Source organism: Phalaenopsis equestris, unplaced genomic scaffold (genome assembly GCF_001263595.1).
Source record: "Phalaenopsis equestris unplaced genomic scaffold, ASM126359v1 Scaffold000016, whole genome shotgun sequence".
NCBI lineage: Eukaryota > Viridiplantae > Streptophyta > Magnoliopsida > Asparagales > Orchidaceae > Phalaenopsis > Phalaenopsis equestris.
The window spans coordinates 195297-216710 of NW_018164458.1; the positions used below are offsets into that span (position 1 = coordinate 195297).

Genomic DNA, 21414 nt, shown 5'->3' on the forward strand with positions numbered 1-21414 from the left:
ACTTGGGTTTTATTGGTTCTAAATTTACTTGGAAAAGGGGCAAGTTGTTCGAACGACTTGATAGATACTTTGCTAATCAGTTGTGGATCTCCTCTTATGTTTTTTTGCAATTTCAACATCTTTGCAGATCTGAATCTGATCACAACCCTTTTCTCTTATCCTTTGATTACTTTAAGAAGGTCTCCACCTATCATTTTCGTTACTTAAATGTCTGGGCTAGACATGATGATTTCTTGAGATTAATTGCTGATAATTGGAAAAGTGAGGAGGTGGGCAATGCTTGGTACACTCTTTGGAAACTGCATAAGATGACTGCTGCTCTAAGGTCTTGGAATCGGGATGTCTTTGGTGATGTACATGCTAGAGTTAAGAGGGCCGAACAGAGGGTGAGTATGCTTCAGGCTCTTGATGAGAATACTAATGATATTATTCATGATTTACAGAAAGCTAATAAAGAATTACTGGAGGCCTCTCTTTGGGAGGAGGATTTGTTGCAACAAAAAGCAGGGGAGACCTATTTCTCTCAAGATGATAGAAACACTAAATATTTTCACGTTTGCATTAAACAAAGACGAGCCAATAACACCATTGTAAGGTGAGGGGAACTGGATTACTAGGGATGAGGAGATAGGGGAGAGTGTTGTTCTTTATTTCTCTAAACAGTTTGAGTTCCATGAGACTTCGGGCTCTATTGATGTCTCCTTATTTGATGATGTACGTCATCACATGGTGGACCTCGATCTCTGCGGTATTCCCTCGGCTGAGGAAATCTATTCTACTCTTCTGGATATTAATTGTAATAAAGCCTCTGGGCCGGATGGTTTCACTTCTGCTTTTTATATTAAATGCTGGAGTATTGTTAAGGATAAGGTAGTGGAAGCTATCCAGAGTTTCTTTAAAGGGGAAACACCAGGAAATTTATTCTCTGCCGCTACAATTGTTCTCATTCTCAAAAATACTCAAAAGAGTTCTTGGGACCATTTTAGACTCATATCTCCGACTTCTATTATTTCAAAGATGATTAGTAAAATTTTGGTCAGATGTATCCAACATCATCTCAACAAATTAATTTCTTTGAATTAATCTGTCTTTATTCAAGGGCCGAGGATCACTGATAATATCATGCTGGCGCAGGAACTCATTCTTGACATTGATAAAAAATGTAGAGGGGGCAACATGATCACTAAATTGGATATCCGAAAGGCTTATGATTCTCTTAATTGGGAGTTTATATTGAAGGTTTTTAAGGCTCGAGGTTTCCTTAGGAGTTTTGCAAAATTGAGTTTTGCAAAATTATCCTCTCTTGGTTCATTGCAAATAAATACAGTATTCTCATTAATGGTCATTCTCGGAGCTTTATTAGTGCGGGCCGTGGGATTAAACAGGGAGATCCTTTATCCTTTACTATTTTCATTTTAATATTTGATTATCTATCTCACCTTCTAAACATTCTTTTCAGGAGGAACCCACTTTGCAATACGCTCATAAATCTAATATGGTGATCACTCATTTAGCTTATGTCGATTACATGATATTGTTCTCTAATGCTAGCAAAAAAACGGTGAAGGAGATTTATAGAGGAGATTCAGTTTAATGGTTGACTTCCAATTCGTCTCTGGTCTTCTTTTTAATGCAAATAAATGTAACATTTACATGGGAAACATGGTCAACTGTTCTAATGCATGCTGGATTGTCAATTTTATGGGATTCTTTCGTTCTACCCTTCCTCTTAAATATCTGAGGGTTTTTCTCCTTAAAGGCAGGAAGAAGCGCATTCAGTTTGATGAGGTAGTGGAAAAGGTGCTTAAAAGAATTTTGGATTAGAAAATAATTTCCTTTCCTTTGGGGGTCGTATTACATTGCTCAGGAGCATCCTTCATTCTCTTCCTTTATACACTCTTCAAGTACTCCAACCCACAAAAAGTACTCTTTTGAACCTTGAAAGATGTTTTAATAAGTTTTTATGGGTGGGAAATCACTCTGGAAGAAGATGGATGCCTTGGAAGGATATTTGCAAACCCCTATATGTTGTTGGTTTGGGTTTCAAATCTCTGCACTATATTGCTGATATTAATGGTTTTAAGCAATGGTTTAATTTCAGGAAAGGCGAGTCTTCGTGGGCTATTTTCATGCACGGGAAATATTGCCGCTCCTCTCATCCTGCTCGGATTAATTGGAGGTTGGGGGATTTCACGATGTGGAAGAGATTGCTTCATATTAGAGATTGGGCGAAGAATTTTATTTACTGGGAGGTGGGAAGTGGAAATATTTCATCCTGGCATGATTGTTGGTCCCATATTTTGCTTGATATGAGGGATACAAGGTATTCTAGTCTCAAGGTTTCGGATACTTGGGTAGACGGTCATTGGAAGTTTCCTCTTCTCATTAGCATTTTGGGGATGGAGGGAGCTACCTTCATTTCCACCATTTCTATTGAGTCTCAATTGCAAGATACTCCTACTTTGAAATTTCCCATGACAAGCTCCATTACAAAATCCTTATATTCCTCTTTACATAATTTTCAAAAGCTCCCTTGGGGTGAGGGGGTGTAAAGGGGCTTTAACTCCCTCTATGTCTTTCTTGGCGTGGGGCATTTTCCATTCTATTATACCATGTGATGATATATTAAAGATGAAAGGTTTGAGAAACGTCTCACGTTGTTGTTTGTCTAATTCGGCGGATGAGACTATCGAGCATATTTTCTTTCCCCGTCTCTTTTCACAATTTATATGGAGGAAGGTTGGATTGTGGTTTGGCACTATCGTCACTCCTTATAGGAATCTTTTGCTCACTACTATGATTTGCAATCCAAACCGTAAGCAGAAACATTTTTTACTAATTTACCCTTACATTATATGTTGGTTTATCTGGATGGCTCATAATGATATTATTCATGAAGGAAAAGTCATTTAGAATACGATGGTCTTTACTAATATTATTGCCTACATTAATAAGCTATGGAGAATGGGGAATTCTAGAAAAAGTTTCTTTTTGGGCATCAATTATTCTCTTTCTATGGGGTATATGATTTTGGATGAGAGGAGGCTTCCTCATCTACCTATTTTTGTTAGATGGCGGCCACCTCTTAGGAAGTGGATAAAGTTTAACACGGATGAGTGTTGGAAAACTAATAGTGCTGGTTGTGGGGGCATTGCTAGAAACTATGCAGGGAACTGTATAATTTTCTTTTCATCTCCCTCTTATGTTGATACTCCCATAGAGGCTGAGGCTCGGGCCATTTTAACGGCTGCTATGATGGTTCACTCTCTCAGCTGGCATTTTATTATTTTTGAATGTGATAACCGCATCTTGGTTTATATTTTGGCTAATGGTGCCGAGGCCCCTTGGGATATCCTCTATTATGTTAAAAGGATTACAGGTTTAATCTCCAATATGAATGTTATGTGGAGTTTCAATTACCGTGAGGGCAACCAACCCGCTAATTGGCTTGCTAATTTAGTTAGTGCCACTAATATTTTTAGGGTGGGATCTACTCCACACATAGATGCCCCTTATATTCGTAGGGATGGTTCCTCTTAGATTATTTTTTATGGCTGAGTGGTATGTTTCGACCCAGGCTGTTTTTTGGGCTGTTTTTACTCTTCTTAAATTATCTCGTGGTACCTTAGTTGTCTGCTGTTTCAGGAAATGGGTGGGGCAAGCAGCAACTATACATGCATTATATGGTGGACGGGTTTTTGAAATTTGCATAGGGGCCCATGGCTCCATTACTTCGTATGTGATGAATAATATGGGAGGCTCATGGCTCCTTATTTTGGTTACGGTTGGGCAGCTTATATTTGGTGTTTTCTTGTTTTTAAGGTTGGATGGATTCTTATACTTTACTTTAGATTCCTCCTATACCTTTTGGTGGCCTGATAGACGGTTTTTGCTTCAAGTATTGGTCTGGGGAGGCTTATGTGGAGATCTGGCATATGGGATTTATTGCAGTTATTTTATTGGGGATACTGTTGAGAATGGTTACTGGAGGTTTAGCTTATTGCTCCAGCTTTACATTTTTTTGGTGAATGGGTTTAATCACTTTGTTATGGAGGCTCATAGCTCCAAATTTCTACGATATTTTCACTCTATGTCCTAGGCAGGACCGTGGCTCCTTATTTGTTCTATGCATTTCAGGATGGGGGGTTGGAAGAGCTTGTATCCTTCTCTATCTTCCTTGCTCACATGTTTACTTGCTTGTTTGGTGCATTCACAGTTTTTGAGCTTCAGCTATTTGAATTTTGGGATATGCTTGGTGGTGCTTTTTCTAGCTTTCAGGACGTTTGTTTTTAGCTTAGCAACTTGCGCTACTTTTGTTTCAATTTTTATACATGTTCATATGGGGTATACTTCATTTGTTGGGTATACGTTTTGTTTGAATACATGTATTTTTGGATTATATTTACCTTTGTTTTATCTTTCTTTTTTTTTTTGGTAGAGTTGTAATGCGGAAGGAGGAACTCCTAGGACTATATGTATTTTCTTTATTTTTAGCGGGAATCTTCTCTCTCCCTTATTTTGTAAACGCCTTTGATATTAACGCGTAAGGAGCAACAAATAGCTTTTTTAAATATATATACATACATATATATATATATATATATATATTGAAAGCTCACAAAGGCTAATAGATACAATGTGATGGAGGGTCCAAACATGGCACCCTGCTCACAATAAAACCACAAGGGGTTCCACAACTAGAAAATACTAAAAAGTACATTAAAGACAAAGAAAAAGCCTAAAAATGTAGAACTACATAGTATCAGGGGGCTAGAGAGCAACCCAATTTAGTTTTGCCTCTGCTTCTGGTTCTAGAAAAGGAGCAAGCTAATAAGTTGGTAAGATGATTGTCATTGCCAGTAGTAACCAATTTATCATCCGATATGTTCCCGAGCTGGAGTCGGCCTCCATTCTTCTTCTTCCTCCTGGAATAGACCTGCATTCCTCTTCTGAAAATTGGCTCACTTGATCTTGGTCTAAATTGTGCTAGGGATGTGCAGATTGTTGGACATTTGAAGCAACTACCTGTTGTACCGGCTGATCTGTTATTGGATCAAAGGAGCACTCTCGTGTGTTGGCATGTGAGTGAGTCTTCAATAACAATGGGTGGTATGGCACAACTGGATCTGTTGCTGTAGTATATTCTTCTTCTTCAGGAACTGCGGTGTTGGGAAGAGGATCGGGTTGCATCTTCTCAACAGGGATAGTAGGTGGTTGTTCTTTAGCGATATTCGGCCTTAGATGAGGATGCAAACAATAGCAAATAGTAGAGTTGTGACTAAACATACTACAATAAGAGCAATGAGAAGGATGTGGTTCCATTTCAATCTTTTGTCAATGTCCGTTGTACATAGTGTCAATCCATATCTCATCCGGAGCTGTTTGAGTGATATCTCTCTCAACTAACACACAAGTCACGGATGGTTTAGTGACAGCAAGTGTAGGACTATCCACCTTGAGAGGCTTACCGTAAGGAGATGCTCCCGTAAAGAGATGCTCAAGAGTAGAGGATTTTCATGTTGAACAGTTGTACTTTTAACCCCGGAAACTTTATCCAAACAGGAATGATAGGGGGCTCCGCTTTTGAATCAAAACCGATAGTCCACTTCAGAATTTTCATAAAACGACATAAAACGATTGTATAAAACGATTGTCAATCTTGATAGCTTTTCGAGAGAAAATGCGAGTGTAATCGGCATCATGAGATAGCTGAATAAGTATATGTCTACCGTCAAGTAGTATAATGTTCCAACTGCCCAATCGTTTCATAGTATCAAACTCCTTCCTCATGATCTCCAGTTTTGGTGACCATAAAGGAATTTCCCCACTAGAGAGAAGCGTCAAGAGGACGCAAGAGTGTCGGTTTCAACCTCTGTGAGAATAAGTCCAGGCTTTCCATTTTTTTTAAAGTTTTTAATAAATGTGTGATCACCTCCACATTCAAGAGCCTCATGGAAAGATTCTGAAACATTGCAGGACTTATCGATAGCAAAACCAGGCGCTGAACCTGGAGGAGGGGCACGAGCAGGAAAGTCGCCGGCAAGAGCATTTGCATAGGAACGGAGCGTCAAGGCCATCTCCCTCACAAGACAGGAGAGAAATAGTTTGGCAGGCAGGAAGAGCAGACAGGCGAACGAGAACCTTCTGTCGGGCAGGAAGAGCAGAAGGCGCGCCCTTCTGCGAACAGGAAAGCAGACAGAACTGCAGCTCGAGGAAGTCGCGCTGAAGCCCTTCGTCGATGACCGCAGAGGCCTTCGTCGTCGTCGTCAAGTGTGGTAAGTTTGAAACCGCAGCTCGAAATCTCGAAAAGGGACTGCGTCGAAGACGACGAACGCAGAGACCTTTATCGTCGTTGTGCGGGAAGTTCGTCGAGCACGAGAGAAAAGATTTACGAACGACATATATATATATATATAAAGCTCAAATGCTAATATATTAAATAAAAAATAAGGTACATATAGATTTTGTGGATTGTCCCAAACATGGCACCCGGCCCACACAAAAACCAGCAAATCAAGTGATTCCAAAAAAGAGAAAATACAAAAAAAAACATAAGATATCTAAATAAAAAACCAAAAGGTGCCAAAATAAGAGTATCAGGTAGCTGAAGAGCGACCCGATTATAGCTGAGAGCGACTCGATTTTACCTTGCCTCTGCCTCTAGTTCTAGGGAAGGAGTCAGCTAATAAATTTGTCAGATGACTGTCATTGCTAGTAGTAACCAATGTATCATCCAATAGATTCCCTAGCTCGAGTCGTCCTCCGCTCTTCTTCTTCCTCCTCGTGTAGACCTGTCATTTCTCATCTGAAGATTGGCTCACCTGATCAACAGAATGGTCTGAAGTGTGCAGATTGTTGAACATTAGAAGCAACTATTTATTGTACCAGCTGATCTTCTATCGGGTGGGTCGAAAGAGCTATCGGGTCGAAAGAGCACTCTCGTGTGTCTTGGCATGTAAGTGGATCTTCTTCAATAACAGTAAGTGATATCAGCCTGTACCTGTAGTAAGGTGTTCAAGGTGTTCATGTGGAACTGCGATGTTGGAAAGAGGATCGAATTGGACCTTCTCAGCAAGGATGGTAGGTGGCTGATCTTTAGCGTTATTCGGCTCTAGATGAGGATACAAGTGATAGCAAATAGTAGAACTGTGGTCAATCATACTACAATGAGAGCAATAAGAAGGATGTGGTTCTATTTCAACATTTTGCCAATACCCGGTGTGAATAGTGTCAATTCATATCTCATCTAGAGTTGGTTGAGTGATATCTCTCTCAACTAGCACACAAGCCACAGAGGGTCTGGTGACAGAAAGAGTAGGACTATCCACCTTGAGAGGCTTATTATAAGCAGCTGCTAAACAGTAGGGGATTTCTATGTTGAACAGATGTAATTTTAACCCCGGAAATTTTATCCAAACTGGAATGATAGGGGACTCCGCTTTTGAATCAAAACCGACATTCCACTTCAGAATTTTCATAAAACGATTGTCAATCTTGATAACTTTCCGAGAGAAAATGCGAGTGTAATCGGCATCGTGAGATAGCTGAATAAGTATATGTTGACCGTCTAGTGGACTAATGTTCCAATTGCCCAATAGTTTCATAGCATCAATTTTTTTCCTAATGATCTCCAGTTTTGGATGACCATGAAGGAATTTCCCCACTAAAGCAAAACGCCAAAAGGACGCTAGATTACTAGTTTCAACCTCAGTGAGATTAAGAGTAGGCTTCCCATTTTTTTTCCAAACTTTTTAATAAAAGTGTGTTCGCCGCCAGCATCAAGAGCCTCGTAGTACGATTGTGGAACATTGCAGGACTTACCGATAGCAAAAGCAAGCTTTGAACCTGGAGGAGGGGCACGAGCTGGAATGGGCAAGTCGCCGACAAGGGCATTTGCATAGGAACAGAGCGTCGAGGCCCTCTCCCTCACAAGAGGTCAGGAAAGAAATGGTCTAACGGGCCGCAAGAAAGTGAGGAAATCGTTGGCGCTGTCGGGCTCGGGTCGTCTGGAGCGAGACGACTGTAGCGCCTTCGTCTAAGGAAACAGATGCAAGATCGGTTACGGGAGACGACTGTAGCGCCTTCCTCTAAGGAAACTGACGACGATGGTGGGAGCGTTCTGTCAACCACGGATACGACTGGGAGCAATCGACTTCAACAGGAGAGATAGGGAGTAAACGTCGTCGTGGGAAACGCCAAAGAGAAGCGAAGAAGTCAATAGATTCACCGTCGGGAATCGCCATGGGGTGAAACCCTAGTAGAGTGTGCTGCTGCCGATGCCATTGATGAGCCGAACACAAACAAACAAATATTTGTTTGTGTTTATATATATATATGTATATATATATATATATATGTATGTATGTATATATATATATATATATATGTATATATATATATATATATGTATGTATGTATATATATGTATGTATGTATGTATGTATATGGATAGATAGATATTTATTTATTTATTTATATGTATACATTTTTTTTGATACCATGCAGGTAGCTCCAATAGAAATTCATAAAGAGACTTTGTTAGACGTTGAAGAACAGCTGAGATTTCTTGTTCATGTAATGAAGGGAGCTGAACTAAGTAGACAGCTTCCGTTGCTTAGCGGCTCCTTTTCACATTGGATATGGAAAATATTGGGTATTCCGGTAGGTGTATTATGATTGTTGTTTCAATCTTTTCTCTTAATACACAAAATTGTAAAATTAATTCTTGAAAGCTAAGCATCAAATCTTAATTTGCAGCCCTCTTCTTTCTTTCCTAGTGTAAGATGTGGCATGGAAATGGCTATACTTGACGCATTAGCAAGAAGAGAGGGTTCTAGCTTGTCAGGTTTCATTGGATACGAGAGCTACTTGTTAGGTACCCAACCAGTAGCTGATAAAAACTTATGCGAAGAGGGGATACCAATCTGTGCCCTTGTGGATTGTGGTGGAACCCCAAATTTGGTTGCTCATGTCGTCTCTCAGCTGTTTCATGGTGGTTTCAGTACAGTAAAGATCAAGGTAAAAAGCCAGAATTTCTGCAATTCCATTTTTTAAATATTTATGAAACACAATATATTTCAGAAACATCCTTTTTATGAATTACTGAGGTTAACAAATCAGTCAGAATTTAAGCATTCTTAATAGTTCCTCGAGTTGTTCTCATAAATGAAAACGTACATGAAATAAAGGTTGCACGACGGGAAGACCCCACTGAAGATGCAGCTGTTATCAGCAAAATCAGAGAAATGATTGGCTATCAAATTAACATTCGTGTGGATGCAAATCGCAAATGGACCTATGACAAGGCGGTTCATTTTGGGTCATCTGTTAAAAGCTTTGCATTAGAATACATTGAGGTAGACTTGTGACTTTATCCTTTCAGTGCACTAGTGTTACTGTTAATTCTTCATTAATCCCATTTAATATAATCATGACAAATGTATATGATACATACAAATTATTTCTTGCTCATATCAAGTTAAAGTAATATTCTTTATTGTATTGACATTATAACTGTAGATTTTGAGAATTGAGCAGGCTTATCTTATTGATATGAAAGGAGAGTATAAGTACAGATTACTCGACTCTGAACATAGGAAATCTATAAAATAAGAAAAATATAAAATGGGGAAAACATACAAATAAAAAATACATAAAATAGGAAGGAAATATATGAAACATGAATTATAGGAAAAGGAAATAAATGAATGCTAATAACTTTTAACATTCCCCCTCAAGTTGAAGCATGGATGTCAATCATGTTCAACTTGGATTTGGACCCTTCAAACAACGGCCGAGGAAGATTTTTCGTAAGAATATTTGCTAGTTGACCGGTGAAAGGAACGAATGGAACACAAATTTTCTCGGAATCAATCTTCTCCTTGTTAAAATGACGATCAATCTCCATATGGTTGGCATGATCTTGTTGGACAGGATTATTGGCAATGTTGACGGCGGCTTTATTATCACAAAACAGCTGCAGAGAAAAAGAGACTGACATGCATAACTCACGGAGCATGATGCGCAACCAGAGGGCTTCACATTAGACATAGATTGAAACTCGGCTTCAACACTATTGCAGGCAACCACAGACTATTTTTTACTTTTCCCATATGACAAACTTTCCGCGCACGAAGGAGCGATAACCAAGGTAGATTGTTGATGATGGATGGACCCAGCCCAATCGTCATCTGTATAAACTACAATAGAACAAGAAGTGTGATGAGCAAACGACAAATCTGAGCCCGGTGTGCCTTTCACGTAGTTGAGGATTTGATGTACAACGGTGAAGTAGTGCTCATAGGGATCATGCATTAACTGATTGACAATACCTAATAGCATGAAAAATATTCAGGAGCGTGTGGGCTAGGTAAATGATTTGTGTTTTGTTTACCATAACTGCATTAGGAACATCAGCCAACTTCTAATTAGGATCCATTAGAACAGCTACCAGTTTGCAAAGAAGTAGCTTTGTTTCAGTCAGTAAATCTATCATATATTTGCATTGGGAAAGGCTAATGTCCCGAGCGGAACGAGCTACTTCCATACTTAGGAAATATCGAAGAGAATCCAAGTACATCTCATATGATGTAGCTAGGATGCTTTTGAGAGATTCCAAGGCTAGTTGATCATCATCTGTGAGAATGTTGTCGACATAGGCGATGAGGGTGACAATACGGTCATTGGATGAGTGGTGGAAGAACATCGTGTGATTCATGGCACACAACATCTTGTGTAAACTTCTTGAACCAGGCCTGTGGTAACTGTATCAATCCATAAATAGATTTATGCAATCTACACAATTGTCCACGAGAAGAGGTTGATTCAAAGCCCGGTAGGAGAGACATATACACCTCCTCTGCGAGATCGTTGTTAAGGAAAGCATTTTTGACATCCAGTTGAAGTAAGGGACAATCTAGATTCACGACAAGCAATAACAGAACCCGAATGGTGTTTAGTTTAGCTACTGAAGCAAACATCTCCTCATTTTCCACTCCATAGGTTTGCGAATTGTATTTAGCGACCAACTTTGTCTTATTGCATTCAAAGGATCCATCAGAGTTAAAATTGGTGTTGAAAATCCATCGGCAACCTACCGTTTTTTTTCTTTGAAGAAGATAAACAATATCTCAAGTATGATTTCACCGAAGGGCATTCATCTCGTTCATGATTGCCGCCCTCCAAGAAGGTTTAGTCAATGCTGCCTCAATAGTGGATAGAAGACAACGATCCGTCACAGAAATAGCAAATTCTTTGTAGGTCGGTGAAAAGAGACGTATTTTGTCATTTGATAAAGAGAACATGTCTGATTGCATACCTCAATGAAAGAATTCAACTCCTCATTAAGAGCAGAAGTGATTCCAGTAGGTTGAGAGAGTTTCGTTCTGTGAATATCGATCTAAGAAAATTCCAAAACTTGCAGCAAGGCAGCGGGCTCAAGAGTAGGGGCATTGTGACAAGTCCTTCTGAGGGTTTGGTATGTCGAGTCTTGACGTGGAGAGTGGATGGAGGAGATTTTGGTCTGCTTGGTGGCAGATCCAGTGGGACATAAGGTTTCTCAGATTTAGTGTTAATAGTAAGTAAAATAACCAACGGAGTTGGAAAAGAACAAAAATTCTAGCTCCCTGTCAACTGAGACAATCTTAGGGAAGTAGGGAATACTTTCAAAAAACGAGACATCAGCACTTACATTGAGTTTGTTGGTGGTAGGATCAAAACACCAATAGTCTTTTTGAGTGGCAGAATACCTGAGGAAGATACATTTGATTGAGCAGGGATTAATTTTACTACGTGTTAGGGTAGTGTTCCGAACAAAAACCGTGCATCCAAATATTTTGGGGTCTAATGTGGAGAAGAACTGATTGTTAAAAAAACACAACATCATGATAGATAATGGGGTACGGACGTTTTGGTTTTTTGTGGGGTCTTTGTTGATGAGATATGTCAGTAAGGACGGCATCATTCCAAAAAGTTTTAAGGACGTTAGATTGAATCATAGTGGAGCAAGCAACTTTAAGGTGTTGGTATTTCCTCTCGGTTGTCCCTTGTTGTTGAGGGATATCTGCCAGGAGCTATGATGGAGGATAACCTCACTGACCAAGAATTTTCCCATGATAGACTTTAAATATTCACGGTCATTGTTGGCTCGAAGGACGAATGGTGGCTTTGAATTAGACCAAATGGAGTGGAATTTTTTTAAGGTGATCGTCATTTCATATTTGTCTTTTAATATATAAACTCAAGTCATCTAAGTGTGGTTATCAATTAAAATAAGGAACCATCATTTATTAGTATAGCTCGGAGTTCGAGAGGGTCTCCATAAATTACTATAAATCAGTAAAAATGGAGCGGAAGGAGTGTAAGGCTGGGTGGATATGGTGCACATTGATGTTTAGCTGAGTGACAAATCTCACATTTAAAACTAGATAGATTTTTATTAATAAATTTCAAAAAATATAATTATTTTAAATCGTGAAAATTGGGATGACCAATCGATAATATAAAAGCACAATAAGACATTCAATGGACCGGAAAAAACTACAATTATGGTATTAAGTGTCCGCATAATCAATGTCTTTTTCATGGAAGAAGTTGAGCCCTGCTACCCGCTCAGCGGTTTTAATCTTCCTCCCTAAACGGCGATCCTAAAAGACACAAATACCAGAAGAAAAATGAGTAATGTAATCAAGGTTATGTTAACTTACTGACCGATAAGATGTTGCACTTCAGTAAAGGAACATGTAACATGGATCCCAAAGTTAGCCCGACTATGAGAACAACATACCCTTACCCACAATGGAACTATATGACCGTCGACAATTTTAATAGTATCTCTCCTGGAGCTCAGAGAATATGTCGAGAAGGCTTATGAACACTTGGTTCTGTGGTATGTGGAACCTGAAATAATAATCCACTGACTATTAGGATCAAAAGTAGTGAGTTCTATAGAAATGTTACTTTGACGAATATGGGAGGTTGATGGGCCAGAGGAGAGCTGACTAGGTCTAAACAACTTAATTAAGCGTCCCATCTGACTTTTGATGGAGTCTGGTGATTCTAGGATGGTCCGAATAGGGTTCGGCTATAGAGTCATGGAATCTAAAATCGTAGTGAGTTCTTTGACTGCGAAGAATTTGGCTGAAGACTTATTTGCTGGTTTTCCGTGAAGCTTCTAACACTTTTCACGGGTATGATAAAGTTTGTGACAAGAAATCACATGTGGAGTGATTGACAGCATGGCAGAGTGTTGATTACTACTATAGACCGAGGCTAAAGGTTTGGCTGAAGGAGTAGAGGTGTCGAGCATAGCATGACAACTTTGTGAATGTTGCTTAAGTTGAAGGATTCCTATATATGAATAGCACAGACTTGGCAGAAGGGAGAGGCGGCAATGGGAAATCCTGCACGGAAGATCAGTGGCGGTAGGCCCTGCCGTCGGTGAACCTAGAAGGAGATTTAGCTGGTTGGAGTTCAAGCGGCTGGAATATCTTGCAGAAAGGATCGGTGGCTGAAATCTACAGGAAGCAATGACGAGAGAGCTTTCATAGAAGCTAGTGGCTAAAACACTGCAGGAAATGGGAGGCCAGCGGCTGAAAACTTCAGGGAAGGGAGGCCTGCAAGACATTCTGGCTATGGGAGGAAGTCCCTAGCGGCTGAAAACAACTGCAGGAGGAGAAAAAACTGCAGGGGAGGAAGGCCCGTGGCTGAAAACTGCAAGGGAGGGAGGCCCGCAGGAAGTTCCAGCGACGGGAAGAAGGTGCCGGGGGCTATGGTTAGATCCTTGTCTCTTTTACCATGTAGGTATTGGGAATTGAGCAGGATAATCTTATTGATATGGAGTGGTAGGTATAAGTAGACATTATATGACTCCTAGCATAGGAAACATATAAAACAGGAAAGACATAAAAATAGGAAATACATTAAACAGGAAGAAAATATATAAACAGGAAATATTGGAAAAGAAAATAAATCTTTGCTAATTACTTCTAACAATAACTATAGTAGTTATTATCACTCTTAGTTCTTTTGTTATTTTAAATAGTCTATTTAAGAATTCTTCTATTGGTCTTACTTTTTTGTGGATTGCCGAGTTATTAGACTTTATTTAGGTTTGCTGTCTCCTTCAAATCAACTGCAACTCTAGTCATTACACTTCATTTGTGTTTGCTCTCTCCATCAAATGAACTGCAGCTCCAGTCAAAATTGTTTCTAGATTAATTATATTAGTTTAGTATTGTTTTGCTACTGATAGATTTAATTTGGCTGTCAGTTGAGAACGTTAGCTTGGTAGAAAATATGGCTTTACATGCTCAGATATCTATCTGCTCACATACAACTTTATTGTTCAAGATTTTCTAGTTGCATACAGTCACACTGTACATTCATGGATTGTATGTAACTAAACTTCACTACTATTATGTCTCACTTTTTAAGGAGACGAAAGAATGGGTAGTAGAGGATGTTGCCATATCATGGTAAGTGTTTAATTTGAAATCTCATGCATACTTCATTAATTATCTGTTTTTTTTTCACCTTCTAAAAGATTACCTTGTCTCTGTTAGGAATATTGCTTTGTTCTCGGTCGGTGAAAAATAAGAGTTTTATTTAATCTACCTTTCCCCACTCATGCACAGGATTTGCTTGCAGACAAGTTTATTCATACATATGATCGTTTGATAAAAGTGGGAAACAAAACTTAGTTACGTCTGCACTTTTTCCATTTCCTTGGTCCTTAGCTTGTATTTTCTCCAATTCTACAGGAACCTGTATGTTTTGAAGATGATATTATCAAATTTTGTGAAGAAACTGGCTTACCTGTGGCACTAGATGAAACAATTGATAATATCAGTGGAGAAGCTCTTCAAAAACTTGAGAAGTTTGTCCATCCTGGAATAGTTGCTGTTGTAAGTAACTGTCGGGATTTTGGGGATTGAATTCACATTTGACTTCATTGGCTTTACTGGTTCACATTGTTTTTCTGGGTTGATATTACAGGTTATTAAACCAAGTGTGGTTGGAGGATTTGAAAATGCTTCACTTATCGCAAAGTGGGCTCAAATGCATGAGAAGTTGGCGATTGTCAGTAGCGCTTTTGAAAGTAGTCTGGGGTTGTCAGCATATGTAAAATTTGCTCTCTATCTTGAGAAACAGAACAAATCAATATCTGAAATGAGAAAAGTAAAGCAGCCAGCTACTGCAGCCCACGGTCTTGGAACTTTTCAATGGTTAAAGGAAGATGTATCAACCGAATCCCTTATAATATGTTGTCCTTCTCATGGAAGAAGAGTGGAAGCCTCTATAGGAGATACTGATATCTTCCTTAGAAATTTTCAGGTAAACCATGAAGTAATTAAGAGGATTTACAGTGGTGAACAAGTCAGGTCTTACAAATCAGAAGTCAACTGCAACGGTTTCTCCTATTCATTCAAGCTGATGGAGACTGGTGGAAGTAAAGATGTATACTTACTTTTCTCAATAAATGTCATTGCTTGATTTTGGAATATATTGTTTTTCGTAAGATGCCATTCAACTTGTTACCAGAATGTTTTGAAAAACAAATAAAGTAAGAATGCCTTGCAAGGATGTCTTTTGCCTTTACTTTGTACACTACAGCTACCACATGTTGATCTTCATGTCTGCTGCACCTTCTTTCAATCTAATGTGATAATAGCATGAAGGACAGGCATGTTATTGCACAAGTTCAGTTTAAAAAGTATCGCATAAATTAAGGTCATCTAGATGTCACTTATTTTATGAAACAAATTGCGTTGTTATGTTTGAAACATTAGATTTACTAAGAAATGATTGCCTATATCAATTTGATCAAACACGATGAAAAATGCGAAATCATGTTAAGTTTGGCGACACTTCAACAATAATTAAGATAGCCAAATCATTACCTGTTTTGCAAAATAAACTGTGAGGACATGTCGTGAATGTTAAAATTGCTTAGAAAAGACACAAGTTAAACCGATCCCTCACCTGTCTGCTTGCATTCCCCTTCTCACTGCTCTCTCTTTCACTTCTTTTGCATCCTTAAAACTCTTTCAAACCCTCAGTTTGAACTCAATTGAACTTGGATGATGAAAATGAATTACCTCACCTTTCTTATTTATTGGGAGTGGAAATGATTCTTTGTGAGGCTCACCACATAAAAATTCAACCCATATAAAGGTAAAACTGTGATATCATAATACGTGTAAGAAGATTCTGCCACCGAATCTGTAATATGTATATGCAAGTGGACAGGCAGTACTTGAAAAAAAAGATCAAAATTAAACCATTGTACATATCTTAATGGCAAAACATTTATTCAAACAATTAAATTCAAAAATTTTGAAGTTATATGTAGATATTATAACATCCCTTCCTACTGCCTTCATTGATTTCCATTTTTTGTAAATCTCTGATCAGTAGACTTTTTAGCGTAAAACTTCCCTCATTTAATCTTACTAAGACAAACATTACTCGTGTAGGGTTCTCGGTAGCAGCCAAGATTGGATTCCGTTGATGAAAGCTTTATCATCTACTACAAGATGCATCTCTATTGACCTTCCAGGGCATGGAGAATCTTGCGTTCAGCAGCATAAGAAAAATTTGAAACAAGAAACTTATCTATCAATTGAATCGGTGGCTGAAATGTTGCTGAAGTTGATTTGTAGCACTACAACTGGAAGGGTTGCTCTGGTTGGATACTCAATGGGAGGAAGAATTGCATTGTACATGTCTCTGAAGTACTGTGAAAAGGTATTGATCTAAGAATCTACATAATAACTTATTTACCTTCGCTAAAGTTTGTTCGCAGATAGATGGAGCTATCTTAATATCAGGAAGTCCTGGTTTGAGGGATGAAAATACTCAGAGGATTCGCTTATCTCAAGATGACGCAAAGGCTGCTTACCTATTATTTCATGGACTTCACAATTTCCTGGAGACATGGTATGCAGGCGGCCTATGGAAAAGGTAATTTTCAACAGCTGGCAATTTGAAACAATTGTTACTTTTACAGTGAATATACTCCAGCTGTCTAATTCCTCGCAATCTATTATTCCTTTGTGTTGCTTTACGGTACTTTATTGTTGATTACTGCACCATAACTTGGTTGATGTCTCTAATTATGCCATGTTGCAATGCCTGATCCAAATAAGCTTTATATTGATACGTAACTGCTGTCTGCCCATTGTTGTATTATAATGTTTAATGTTTACATCTTCATATGTCGTAATATATTTAGTGTTATTGATTAATGCAAAATTCACCATTTTAAGGATTAAAAAAAAAGATGGAAAAAACATGTTATAATTTCTAAACTAGAGGTGTAACTAGTCTTCTTGCTTATGTGAATTTTATTTTAGCATGTCCTATTGACTATTTGGTGGCAATGCTAGTTTGATGTCAATGGTTCGAAAGTCATCTTTCAGAGCAAAGCGAAAGACTTTGTAATATATGTGAGACTAATAAGACGTGCAGGTGGTGTTTCATTCTAAAATCATTATAAAAATGATCTTGACCAGTTCACAAGTCAACGACTATAGAAACAAATTCTGGGAAACTTGACACTTACATTAACTCTTAAGTTTTTTAGTTAGTCCTTCAATCTTAGGGCCAGTTTTTTCTATTTCTGATGTTGATAAAGCAGGTTTAAAATCTAATGTCAGCAAACTATTGTTAGTAAAAATAGGCTATGCTATTTGTGTAGTTCATAATGCATGAAAAGTAAAACGAAATTATGTAGTTTGGTAAAAATTTTGTCTGGTTATTTGTTCTTGTTGAATGACATTGCTGATTTTATTTTTATTTGAGAACGAATGCTATGATTTCAATTTATAAATTACTACTATTAATAATTCTGAAATATATGTAAGTAGCTAGAAAAAACAAACAAAATTATCCTGTCTGTACTCATATTTAAATTAATATTAGAAAAGATCCTCCTAAAAATAGTACGTAATGGATGGGTGCAAGAACAAAGTTGGCAGGTTCCATTGAGCATTCAGGATCGGCGGGGAATCGGCTGGGATAGAAGGTTATGCATATACTGCTTAGGAGAAAGTCCAGAAAATAAAAGGATATCTGGCAATGAAAATAAGAAGATTTATTAGGTTACTATTAAAGGAATGAAAATCTTTAGACTATGAGGGTTATAACAGGCATTAGGGAATCTATTTTCCAATGGCTAGTTCCAGTGACGGTTTTTTTTTCTGGTTTTTCCGTAGTTATTTCGACGGTATTTTATTTTCAGTTACCATCCAACAAGTAGCCATTAAAATAGTAACTCTGTTTTATAATAAAAAATTTTATGGGAAAGTGTTCATGGGTTTCCATGAGGGCCAAATCAAAATATTGTTGTGAACAAGGAGCAAAAGAAATAAAGCTCAACATTTTAAAATTTATGTTGGATTTTTAGAAAGTTTTTATTTTAGTATATTTTTTTGTTAGGTATTTTTTATTTCTAGACTGTAGCACTATTAGTATGTCATAGTTTCTGTTTCCTTCTTTTATCATTGGGGGTTATGGTTGTTTTTATAATTCTTCTAATGTAAAATCCATCCCCCTCTATTTATCTTGTAATCATTTTGTATGAAATTGAAGAGGAATAATTTATATTCTACCTTGCGTACCTACATGGTATCAGAGCCACGATTTGCTCTTAAAATTGCATTTGAACCTCTGTCTAAGAGTTCCACTTTGCTCTACTTTTATCCATGATCATTACGCACTATGCTAGGGCTTGAACGTCTGTCTAAGAGTTTGGTCTGCGAGTTCTGCTGGGCCTCTTGCGACTTTTCTCTTGTGTCATCTGGGATATTTGACTTGAACGTTTGTCTGCAAGTTTTGCCTGCAAGATCTACTCTTGCGATTTTTCTCCATTCCACACGGCTGCTTCTGTAACTAAACTCCCACTTTCTCTTACGTCGATTGTAGGTGTTACGACCTAGCCGGGGTTTGAGTTAACCAAGACGAAAACGGATGGTCGGACGATGTAAATCAATTATCTGCTATTCTAATTTTATTACTAACAATGCAATCTTCAAATAGTAGATGAAAAAGTCATTAAAGAAATCAATTAAAATTTACAAGTAGAAATTTGCGTATTTATGTTTGTTATTTTCATCTCTTGTATATATTTGCTCATTTTCTATTCATATTATTCAAATGTTTAAAACTTAAAAATAATATTAAAAAAACATAATGAGTTATCTAAAAATAGCCCAGAAATAATCACACATCTAAACTACAATAATAAAAAAAAAGAATTCAATATGTATGTGAGTCTATAAGAAATCTTATAATATCTTGGTCTTTTATATTTTATAAGCAATTTGATATATATATATTTATAAACAATAGGATATATGTTAATGCATGTATCAATGATTTTTCTAAATGAATATACTCAATCTTCTATAAGCATTTATTTTAACTTTATTTTTACTTTATACTTTACATACACATCTGTCTTTGTGAGGATCATCGTCGACAAAACTAACATACTCTTGGTCGATATTGTCTCATCGGCTTCCGTCGGTACAACGGTTAGCGATTTACACATCACAATTGTCTAACGTAGAAAGTTCCTTACTTGTCCCTGGCCGATACCAATATCACCTTGTCGGCACAACAGTTAGTAATGTAAACATTACAATTGTCTGGGGAGGTAAGCTCTGGTTTACTCTCTCTGGTCGATATTAACTCGTTGTCACAACGGTTAGTGAACTAAACATCACAATTGTCTGGGGTGGTAGAAAAACTCTACATGTGCGGGTATGCTGACGTACCCTGTCTATACCATTAGGCAATGAAATACTTCTCTGAACATGCACATACAAATATTCACATAAAAGCTATTTCATTCTTTATAACATACATTATTCTGAGATATTTTTATGTAACTACTAATATGTATCTTTACTTTGTTATGCCACTATTCATCATTCATAACTTTTATATCATGCATATCTTTTATCCCAAGTAGATCTTTTCTATCATTCTTATTTTATATCATGCATACCTCTTATCCTAAGTATATCTTTTCTATCATTCATATTTTTTTTCTATCATGTTATTCATATCTTATTTATCTTTAATATCATACATATCATACATATCATGCAACTCATGCATTTCTTTCATACATATCGTGTATATCTTTTTTGGCATGCATATATGTTTTATATACCAATATGAAGAATTTAACTAAACTAGAGCATACATAGAGTCAAACATTCATTCTAAAATAAATATAAACATGCATTCATAAAAATGTGATTACTCACCCCAGTTGCCAGACTAAAATCTTAATCTTTGATATCTAGCTAGAGGTTGTTGTGACTTTTAAGTTGAGCTTAATAATCTATAAAACATAATATTTAAATTTTAAAATTTAAGCAATTTCTATTGATCAAATCAATCTTCTTAGCTTAGGATTAATTTACTTGAATTTTAACTGATTCGACCTACGACGATTTTCCGCACTCTTGACTCGAACATGTTGTCTCACGTAACTATTCTGAAATTTAAACGAATTAGAAATTAATAATATATTAGTTCATTATGTAATTTAGCTTAAGAGATCATTGATTTCTAAAAACATATCTTAAATAGCTTTATCGGTGACCAATCCTTCTTCAAAGCAGCCAAATTTGTTTTCTATCACCTCTGACCACACTTCTATGCTGCTATTGTGCTAGAACCCTTTTGGAAGCTCACAAAAGAAGTTTGACACTTCCGACACACAATCAGCACCTCTGACGGTTATTAGAAAGGAAAAGGCACGGAAAACGAGGTAAAACTCAAAATGAAAGTGTGAGGAAGAAAAAAAATGCCTCAAATAGCATGAAATAGGGATTCACACTTGCAGAATTTGTCTCGGAGCCCTAAATTGCATCTTGCGGCTTCCTCTGTGTCACTCGCGTCTCTGCTAGTTCGAGGCGCTTGCCCTGTAGCAAGGCCCGCAGCTCTCTGTTGCTTCTGTCCCACGAGAAAGTATTGGGATAGAGGAAAGGGGATCACGTGAGAGGAGAGGCGGAGGGGAGGAGAGATGTGCGACGAAACCGAGAAGGGGAGAGGGTTTGAATGATAAGAAATGGTGATTTCCCTCATTCGACGCCATCCAAAGTTATAACGCATGGGGTAATGTCGGTGGGAATATTAACCATGCAAGATTAATAATTTAATTGTGTAATTGTATTAATTAAACTTATAACTTCAAATTTTTATTTCTCTCAATCAATTCATAATTAAAGAATAATGCTTTATATGGAATTTTCGTGTACAATTTTATAAAAAAAAAATTTCAATTGAAATTTGAGGGGTACAAAAATGGAGATACAATTTAAGTCGTGAAAATTTTTTTCCGATATCTCAAAAATCGATTATTATTGCAGGTTGTTGCAATACCAAAATCAGAGCGTC

General features: G+C 37.5%; 1 protein-coding gene across 1 annotated transcript in view; it reads left to right on the forward strand.

Annotated features, from left to right (window-relative positions):
* Positions 1-21414, forward strand: part of LOC110018366 (protein PHYLLO, chloroplastic) — a 186472-nt gene that overhangs the window by 151063 nt on the left and 13995 nt on the right. The window contains exons 20-27 of the mRNA XM_020715657.1: positions 8506-8661; positions 8758-9018; positions 9189-9356; positions 14760-14903; positions 14995-15456; positions 15519-15562; positions 16476-16746; positions 16805-16962. Coding sequence (XP_020571316.1) covers positions 8506-8661; positions 8758-9018; positions 9189-9356; positions 14760-14903; positions 14995-15456; positions 15519-15562; positions 16476-16746; positions 16805-16962 — 1664 coding nt within the window. The remainder of the gene's footprint in view (positions 1-8505; positions 8662-8757; positions 9019-9188; positions 9357-14759; positions 14904-14994; positions 15457-15518; positions 15563-16475; positions 16747-16804; positions 16963-21414) is intronic.